The following is a 9,675-nucleotide window of genomic DNA, read 5'->3' on the forward strand; positions in this document are numbered from 1 at the left end:
ACTTGGATCAAGGCCTAGAAATATGAAAAGTCATTCAGAGTTAAAAGTAAATAGAAAGAAAGAAAATGCATTCTGTCATTCTGTAATAGCACAAAAATTAATGGTAATTTACTCACCATGTCATTTGAAACTCATATGACTCATATGAAACACAGGAAGCAAAATTCTGAAGTGTTTTTTTTTTTCCCATGCATTTACTATGAATGGGGTCTGGAGCTTTCAAGTTTCAAATACGATAGGCATACAATGGCTTTGTGTGAGAAACAGAACAAAACCGATAATCTTCTCCACCAATTTGCTTGCAGCAACCACTGAATCAGTGAACTGAGAACCACATCCATCTAATATGTGAACGAAATATGACAGTGTTCAGAAATATAACAAAATAAGTAAGTAAAACAAAGTACTTTCTGGAAAATATTTAGCACCTTACCATTGTTGGGGAAAGGTACTTTTAATAGTAATGCGTTACAATGTTGCGTTACTCTCTTAAAAAAGTAACTAACTGCGTTACTCAGTTACTTTTTATGGAAAGTAATGTTACATTACTTTGCATTGCTTTTGCTGACTTGGGCTGGACATAATAACAAAAAAACAAAAACAAAAAATAAGCTTAAGGCTAAAGGAAATGAAATTGTATGCCTGTACATGCGCAGCTAATAGGATGCAGAAGAAAGTTCACCCCTCTTACAAATGAAATTAAACACAAATGTGATGTTTATCTAAAGTCATTTTTGCTTATATATGGTTGAATTGGATGATTGACGGTCAGCAGCAAAGACATTGGTCAATACATTTTTGTGTTATTTAACATATTTAATTATTGCATGTCTGCATAGTATTGCATAGTACTGAGTTTGCATTTCACTGTTTTTATTCATTCTGAGTAAAACTGAATCTGTTTTTGTGCAAGTGAGATGAATAAATGCTCACATTTAGGGCCAGATTTACTAACAGTTTTCGCCAGCTCTCTTTTGGCGTTAAAAAACTACTGTGAGGATTTACTAAAGAGACGCAGTGAAAAATTTGCGCTGAAATGGCGTGGACAGTATATACAACATTTTGCATATGCATTTGTAGCAGTTTCCCTTTCAGATGCAGAATTTATGGGAGGAGAATATTTAGATGAATCATGCAAGGTGATTTATAAAGATTTGCGCTAGTCAATTTATTGGCCGCCCAAAAAAAGCATGTCTCAAACCAGATGCTAATTTGCGCTGCTCTTGGTAGGTCATTATGCAAATGATCCGGCTGCGTCTGTGTTCTTCAATTTGCCCGTCAGCAGATCACACGCAGAACTTTCCACTAACATTGGTGCTTTTATGGGATTGCGCTCTCGCGCTAATTTTCCCAGTATGGTGTCACACGTATTGTTTGTTCTTAGTTTCACTTTTCATGGACTTTTGGTTTGTTATATGTGGGCGAGTAAATGATGGGTGAACTATTTTAAAGAGCAGACGTATCCAGGCTCTTTAATATTCTGATGCAGAAGGAGAATTTTCACACATGTGAAACAGAATCACACCATTTCAGCTCTGTTCACTGTTCTGTTCATTCTGTCTTTTTTTCCCCAGGCGCCAGCCTACACACTGCAGACCAGCGGTACTTCTGGTTCCACCACAGCGACGGTGATACAATGAGCGTCCAAAACCCAGAGGAGATGAACCTGTGTTCCGCTGTTTGGGCTGTGGTGGCCTACGTGGTCGCTGACCTGGAGGAAATGCTCCCCAGATAGTGAGTCTCTCATGACGCCTGAACAAACCCGTCCATCAGCTTACAGCAGCCGGTCGATCAAACCGCTACCTTGAGAATTCTCTATCAGCCTAATGTTTTTTTTTGTGATTTGACTTAATCATAACCTCAGATACACTCCTGATCACTCCACTGTCATAGTATGTACTACTACTTTGATACATTGGTAATTTTCTTTTTTAATTGTCTTATTATCCTTTTATAATGTGAAAGAGTTCCTATTTGTAATGTATTTATTGATTTGACAAATTTCTACACATAAGCAGTTAAAATGTACATTAAAAAACGGAATAAAGATCCAGCATCCGTGACTAAAATTTTAAGAGTCTTGGTTTCAAAATTTCATATAAACAGTGTGATGCTGTTATGATGTCATTTTCCATGAATAGGTCTTATTCATCAGATCATATGACTTCCCCATGGAAACTAAGCCTAAGTCCGCTTTCCTAAAACAAACAAGGTAATGGAAATGCTGCTATCTAGTCATCCTTCCTCTAATGTAAATTTATTTTTATTTTTATTTTTTATTTTTTTATTTTTTAAAGGGTTAAAGGGTTAGTTGAAAATGATCATTTACTCACCCTCATGCCCTTCCGAGCTCAAAAGACTTTCATTCATCACTAAAACACAAATTAAGATATTTTTAATTAAATCTGAGAAATTTCTGTCCTTTCATTGAAAGTCCATTCCTGTGGAAGCATGTTTCCGCCTCGGAAAAAATTGCGACTTTTTATCTCACAATTCTGACTTTCTTTCTCAGAATTGCGAGATATAAACTTGCAATTGTGAGTTATAAATTCAGAATTGCGGGATATAAAGTCACAATTTTGAGAAATAAAGTCAGAATGGCCAGATACAGTATAAACTCGAGTTATAAAGTCAAATTCTGAGGAAAAAAAGACTGACTTGCAATTGCTTGATATAAAGTAAGAATTGCGAGAAAAAAAGTCTGAATTGCAAGATATAAACTCGCCATTGTGAGAAAAATGTTGGAGATAAAAAGTCGCAATTACCTTTTTTATTTTGTATTCAGTGGCGGAAACAAGCTTCCATACATTCCAGCAAAAACTTTGATGCTTCAAAAAGTTCATAAAGACATTGTAACAGTAATCCACTTGAATTAAGAGATTTAATCCAAGTCTTCTGAACAGACGTGATCGCTTTATATAATGAACAGATTTAATTGGCACATTTAATAGGTCGTTATTCACATCTAAACATTGATCAATGCACATACAGTACATATACTGTTGTACATAAAATATTGGAAGCACATTTGAGATTCCGCATGAACCAATGAGGTTTGTTCTTTGAGCTTCCGTTTACCATATTTGTGAACTCTATGCATGTGTATTGATTAATGTTTATATGTGAAAAAAGCCTAAATTAAATATATGTATGATATAAAGCTAACATGTTTCTTCAGAAGACTTGATTCATATGGACTACTTTTACAATGTCTTTATTTAAAGCTTAAAGGTTTTATTTGCATGGACTTTAAATGGACGGACAGAAATCTCTTATGTTTCTTCAAAACGAAAGTCTTGTTTGAAATGACATGAGGGTTCATGAGTAAATTATGACAAAATTTTCATTTTTGGGTGAACTAACCCTAGAACTAAGCACTCAGAATTGAAAGCACCAGGCTGGAATTTGTCAGATATTGTAGTGAAGTTATAGAGCTCCATCCTATTAAATCTATAACATCTGCTTGAGAATGAGAAAAATCCTCATTTAGGGTAATTTTTCATCTGAAAAACAAGTTAATTCTGAATAACTGGTTTCAAAAATGCTTACAAAAAATATCCTTTCCTAAACTTTTCTTTGTGGGGTGGTTATTAGAATTAGCATAATTTATTAGATAATCTTATGCTGAAATTAAATATTTAAACATCAAAAAATGATGCTTCAGATTCGTGAAACTTTCTTACATTATTGTGATGAAAGTTGTGTGTACTTTGGATTGACATTAAAAGCATATAGTGTTGTTTATCAGGCAAAAGAAATAAGTAATCTTGCATTCTCATTTTGTTGTACGTGTACGTGTGTGTGCCCATGTGTGCCTGCACTTAATGTCTGGTTTTCAATTTCATCAAACAAGTAAGTTCTTGTTTCTATGACAACTTGGATTAAGATGAGCATTATGTAAGAAAATCGGCCCGGTCTTTTCCCACAGCGTTTCTACTCGCGCTGACTAAATCTGAATCATACAAGCATCTTGAATGCAAGTGTTTCACAAAGAGAAATGTCACAGACTTGGGAGATTATGTGTCAGTTTCATGGGATCTGTGCTTCTTTTTTTTTTTTTTTCGCAGCGATTACATGCTGACATGAACTTTTTATAGAGAAAATTACCCAGATAAGTTTGGTTAGTAGGGTAATAGGTCAGTGTTTGCTCAAAATGAAGACCTGGTTGTATTTAAGTGGTGCATACTCCATTCCTGACTTTCACAGTCTCATAGACAGTTTCATAGATTTTCATCTGTCCTAAAGAAAAATGACTCCACAAGAGTTTTTTCTCTCTGCTTTGATCGGGTAACAAAAGTTTGCAGACATTGACCCAAGGCTGCTTTTATATTGCCTTGGGTCTCAGATTGGAGACCACATCATAAAGGCATTTTCCTGGGATTTTCAAAGACTTAACTTTATCAAAAGCTGCCAAGACTATTTATTTGGCCTCGATGTACTATATTAACAAGGTCCAGCCACAACATTTCTTAAAGGAATATTCCGGATTCAGTACAAGTTATGCTCAATCAATGCTCAATCAGTTTTAGTGGCATAAATATTGACTACCACGAAAACAATTTATTGGCTTGTACTGTGCCTTTTCTTTAAAATCAGTGTTACAGTAAAGCACTTATAATGGAAGTAAATGTGGCTAATCCATAACTTTATATATATATTATATATATTTAAATATATATATATTTTTTTGTTTTCCAAAAGTCAAGGCAAACAAAATGTGATTTTAGTGTGAAAAAAATTACTCACTAATCTTTTCTGTGTAAAGTTGTACCCAATATTATGGTTAACTCTACCAGTTAACTCTAAAACGGATTATTTTAACAGCTTTACAACTCAAATTATACTCACATATTAACAGAAAATTGTATGCACCTGTAAGTGCTTTTATAAAATGACAAGCTTCACATTTCTGCGGTTAAATTCCATTGTAAGTGCCTTGCGGTACGCAAAAAAAATGATTTATTTATGTATTTATTTTGTGGTAATCCTGTTGACCGAGCTTAGTTGTTCCAAACCCATAACACTTTTGTTCAACATCTTTGGGACGCAAATTAAGATATTTTTAATAATCTCCCATCATTTTTCTCCTTCCATTGAAAGTCTATGCAATCAACATTTTAATGGAAGTTAAAACTTTAATGCTTGATGTGAGAGAACCAATGAGGATTGTTCTCAGTCATTACAGGGTTAGTTCACCCAAAAATGAAAATTCTGTCAGTAATTACTCACCCTCATGATGTTCCAACCCCGTAAGACTTTCGTTCATCTTCGGAACACAAATTAAGATATTTTTGATTAAATCTGACAGCTGTCTCACTCCTCAATAGGCTTCTAAGGGAATGAAACTTGCTGGCCCAGAAAAGTTATAGAAGAGATCGTTAATATAGTCCAAGTGACTACAGTGGCTCAATCTTAAGTTTATCAAGCGACGAGAATACTTTTTGTGTGCAAAAAACAAACAAAAATAATGACTTTATTCCACTATTCATTTCCTTCTCTCTGGGCCTCGAGTTTTTTCACGTAGTGTTTTAGCGTAGCGCGTCTGTGTTGCACGTCACCACGTAGGCTCACTATTGGCCGACGCTTGTCATGTGTGTGATGCGTGTGACGTACAACACAGACGCGCTGCGCTATTAAGCCTATTGAGGAGTGAGACAGCTGTCAGATTTAATCAAAATATCTTAATTTGTGTTCCGAAGATGAACGAAAGTCTTACGGGGTTGGAACATCATGAGGGTGAGTAATTACTGACAGAATTTTCATTTTTGGGTGAACTAACCTTTAACCAATCACATTTTGAGCTTATGTCATTTACCATATTGAATGTGCTCCCTGTACAGTATGTGCATTTATCTACATTAAATCTGTTCATCGTATAAAGCGATCGTGTCTCCTCTGATGACTTTGATTTAACCATTTGATTTATATGGATTACTTTTTTGATGCATAGACTTTCAATGGATGGACAAAAACTATGAAAGACTATTACAAAATACCTTTGTCTTATGGTTTGGAAAGAATTCATGGTTTAAAACAGAATTTTCATTTTTGGCTGAACTATCCCTTTAACTTGTACTGAACCTGGAACACCACTGTAACCTTTCTTCTGTGGAATGTTCATATTTGTTTTAATGTAGTCAGGATATCATTTGAGCTCTTGTTTTTGAGTTCCACAGTGCAGACGTTGGGGTGTGGTGGTAAAAGTAGCAGCATCGCACCTTCACAGTTATTTTCCAGCTCAAAGAGAGGAGAGAATTGCTTAGAGCAGAAAACAGCTGGAAGCTTTTAGCCGCATTTGTGTATGTTATTGCAAATGATGTCAGGATTTTTGAGGGCACCGCTCGGCCTATGAAAACAAAACTTAGAGCTCAATCTAGACATAGGAGGCGCAATATGTTAACTTTCCCAGAAATCCTGGGTACAGAAGTGTGTGTAAGAGTTGTTTGGAATGCTAGACTTGGCTTTGGTCTTAAAAGCATGCCTGGGATAGATGCATATGGAAGCGGTCAGTAATTTAATTACAGGTTGTGGAAGCACAGATCGCGGAAAGTAAAAGCACTCATTGTGACGTGGGTACCGTTGATCATACTAAACCCATTTTATGTGCCTTAAAAGTTGCATCTGCTTACTAACAGACTTCCAAATAGGGCCATTGAGTTTAATGAGGTTATGCAGAGATTGTTGAGTGTAATGAGTTGGAAAATCTTGTGAGTGGGAAAGGCCACTATTTCCTCCATTTACCTACACTGAAGACAGCCCACCAGTAAACACAACACAAACCAATTTAAAGTTCCACAGAGTCACCTTCTTTACATAGGGTTATGGAGCGTGATGTCCATCCATCATGCTTTATTTATAGAATCAACTTGTCCCTTTTCACCAGGCTGGGCGTTGGGATGTCTTTATGCAAGCACACAAAATATATATGTCAGAGTTATAGAGGAGACCTAAAACAAAGCCATGGTGGTTTTAAAGGAATCAGCAAGGTTTGTAGCATAATGTTACTACAAGTAAAAAATAATATCAAATCATCCCTGCAAAAAAAAAAAGCAAAAGTGGAGGTTACAGTAAGGTGAATGGGACCAATTTTTGGAGGATTTAAAAGCTAAAATATTTAGCTTATAATTTTATAAAAACATGTACATTAAAGGTGCAGTAAGCAATTTCTGAAAAGAATGTTCAGAAGAAAACTTTAGCAAGTTTTTATTTAGTTCAATGCTTTGTTTCCCTACAGGAAGATTGCTTTACTGTCATTAATTGACAGATAGTTGACGAGCGGCTTTTGGAACGGAGCATCTCTGTGGGTCTGGATGCCTTATGGCCAAATGTAGATCTCTGTTAGTCAGCTAGCTCAAATCGGAGAGCTTCTCCTGAAGCTGCCAGCTTTTGATCATGCTGTCAATGTGAATATGAACACATTATTGCTGGTGTAAGAGACACGTTATGGAAAGCCTTGTTCTGGGGCTCAGTACAATATATTAGTGATCATGTCAGGAGAACAGAAGGTAAATTAAAATGAACAACTATAAACACTTTGTTAGTGGCACTTTCACACACTGTTTTTACATTTTACACTTATGGCGTTTCTTTAGGGTTCTTTTTTTAAGCATTAGATGCACAAATAGCATGTTAAAGTGAGAATTATAGTACACTCTTAGAAAGGGTTTTATAAAGAACCGTAAAGGGTTCTGTCAGGCACTTAATTTATATAACCTTTTAGTGGTTTCCATCATGGTATCATTTTATGGATTTAGTTTTAATTAATTTAGTTTGTTTCATTTTTTAATTTTAAATAATTTTTATGAATTACACAGCTTGTAAACATACTTTTCACTAAAAACCCATCAAAGTATTATGCAATCATTTAAGACATTTCTTCTTACATAGAACCTTTTTGGCACAAAGGCTTTTTAAATTGAGAAATTAAAACCTACAGTGAGGAAAATAAGTATTTGAACACCCTGCTATTTTGCAAGTTCTCCCACTTAGAAATCATGGAGGGGTCTGAAATTGTCATCGTAGGTGCATGTCCACCGTGAGAGACATAATCTAAAAAAAAAAATCCAGAAATCACAATGTATGATTTTTTAACTATTTATTTGTATGATACAGCTGCAAATAAGTAAATTTGAACACCTGAGAAAATCAGTGTTAATATTTGGTACAGTAGCCTTTGTTTGCAATTACAGAGGTCAAACGTTTCCTGTAGTTTTTCACCAGGTTTGCACACACTGCAGGAGGGATTTTGGCCCACTCCTCCACACAGATCTTCTCTAGATCAGTCAGGTTTCTGGGCTGTCGCTGAGAAACACGGAGTTTGAGCTCCCTCCAAAGATTCTCTATTGGGTTTAGGTCTGGAGACTGGCTAGGCCACGCCAGAACCTTGATATGCTTCTTACAGAGCCACTCCTTGGTTATCCTGGCTGTGTGCTTCGGGTCATTGTCATGTTGGAAGACCCAGCCTCGACCCATCTTCAATGCTCTAACTGAGGGAAGGAGGTTGTTCCCCAAAATCTCACAATACATGGCCCCGGTCATCCTCTCCTTAATACAGTGCAGTCGCCCTGTCCCATGTGCAGAAAAACACCCCCAAAGCATGATGCTACCACCCCCATGCTTCACAGTAGGGATGGTGTTCTTGGGATGGTACTTATCATTCTTCTTCCTCCAAACACGTTTAGTGGAATTATGACCAAAAAGTTATATTTTGGTCTCATCTGACCACATGACTTTCTCCCATGACTCCTCTGGATCATCCAAATGGTCATTGGCAAACTTAAGACAGGCCTTGACATGTGCTGGTTTAAGCAGGGGAACCTTCCGTGCCATGCATGATTTCAAACCATGACGTCTTAGTGTATTACCAACAGTAACCTTGGAAACGGTGGTCCCAGCTCTTTTCAGGTCATTGACCAGCTCCTCCCGTGTAGTTCTGGGCTGATTTCTCACCTTTCTTAGGATCATTGAGACTCCACGAGGTGAGATCTTGCATGGAGCCCCAGTCCGAGGGAGATTGACAGTCATGTTTAGCTTCTTCCATTTTCTAATGATTGCTCCAACAGTGGACCTTTTTTCACCAAGCTGCTTGGCAATTTCCCCGTAGCCCTTTCCAGCCTTGTGGAGGTGTACAATTTTGTCTCTAGTGTCTTTGGACAGCTCTTTGGTCTTGGCCATGTTAGTAGTTGTATTCTTACTGATTGTATGGGGTGGACAGGTATCTTTATGCAGCTAACGACCTCAAACAAGTGCATCTAATTTAGGATAATAAATGGAGTGGAGGTGGACATTTTAAAGGCAGACTAACAGGTCTTTGAGGGTCAGAATTCTAGCTGATAGACAGGTGTTCAAATACTTATTTGCAGCTGTATCATACAAATAAATAGTTAAAAAATCATACATTGTGATTTCTGGATTTTTTTTTTTAGATTATGTCTCTCACAGTGGACATGCACCTACGATGACAATTGCAGACCCCTCCATGATTTCAAAGTGGGAGAACTTGCAAAATAGCAGGGTGTTCAAATACTTATTTTCCTCACTGTATATAGATCCCCATTGAACTTTTTTGTTTGTTTGTTTATACCATAAGACGTAGACACCCATCCCACACACACATACTCCCAAATCAGTTAAGCGGAAATGCAAGTCAAAAAATATAATACATGCTGTTCCAAA

At 36.6% G+C, this 9,675-nt stretch overlaps 1 protein-coding gene across 1 annotated transcript in view; it reads left to right on the forward strand.

Annotated features, from left to right (window-relative positions):
- Nucleotides 1-2,069, forward strand: part of LOC311067039 (carboxypeptidase Q-like) — a 57,835-nt gene extending 55,766 nt beyond the window's left edge. Inside the window, exon 8 of the mRNA XM_084088588.1 lies at nucleotides 1,575-2,069. Coding sequence (XP_083944714.1) covers nucleotides 1,575-1,735 — 161 coding nt within the window. The 3' untranslated portion in view covers nucleotides 1,736-2,069. The remainder of the gene's footprint in view (nucleotides 1-1,574) is intronic.
- The last annotated feature ends 7,606 nt before the right edge of the window (nucleotides 2,070-9,675 follow it).

The sequence above is a fragment of the Abramis brama genome (genome assembly GCF_963993115.1).
Source record: "Abramis brama genome assembly, chromosome: 17".
NCBI classification, from domain to species: domain Eukaryota; kingdom Metazoa; phylum Chordata; class Actinopteri; order Cypriniformes; family Leuciscidae; genus Abramis; species Abramis brama.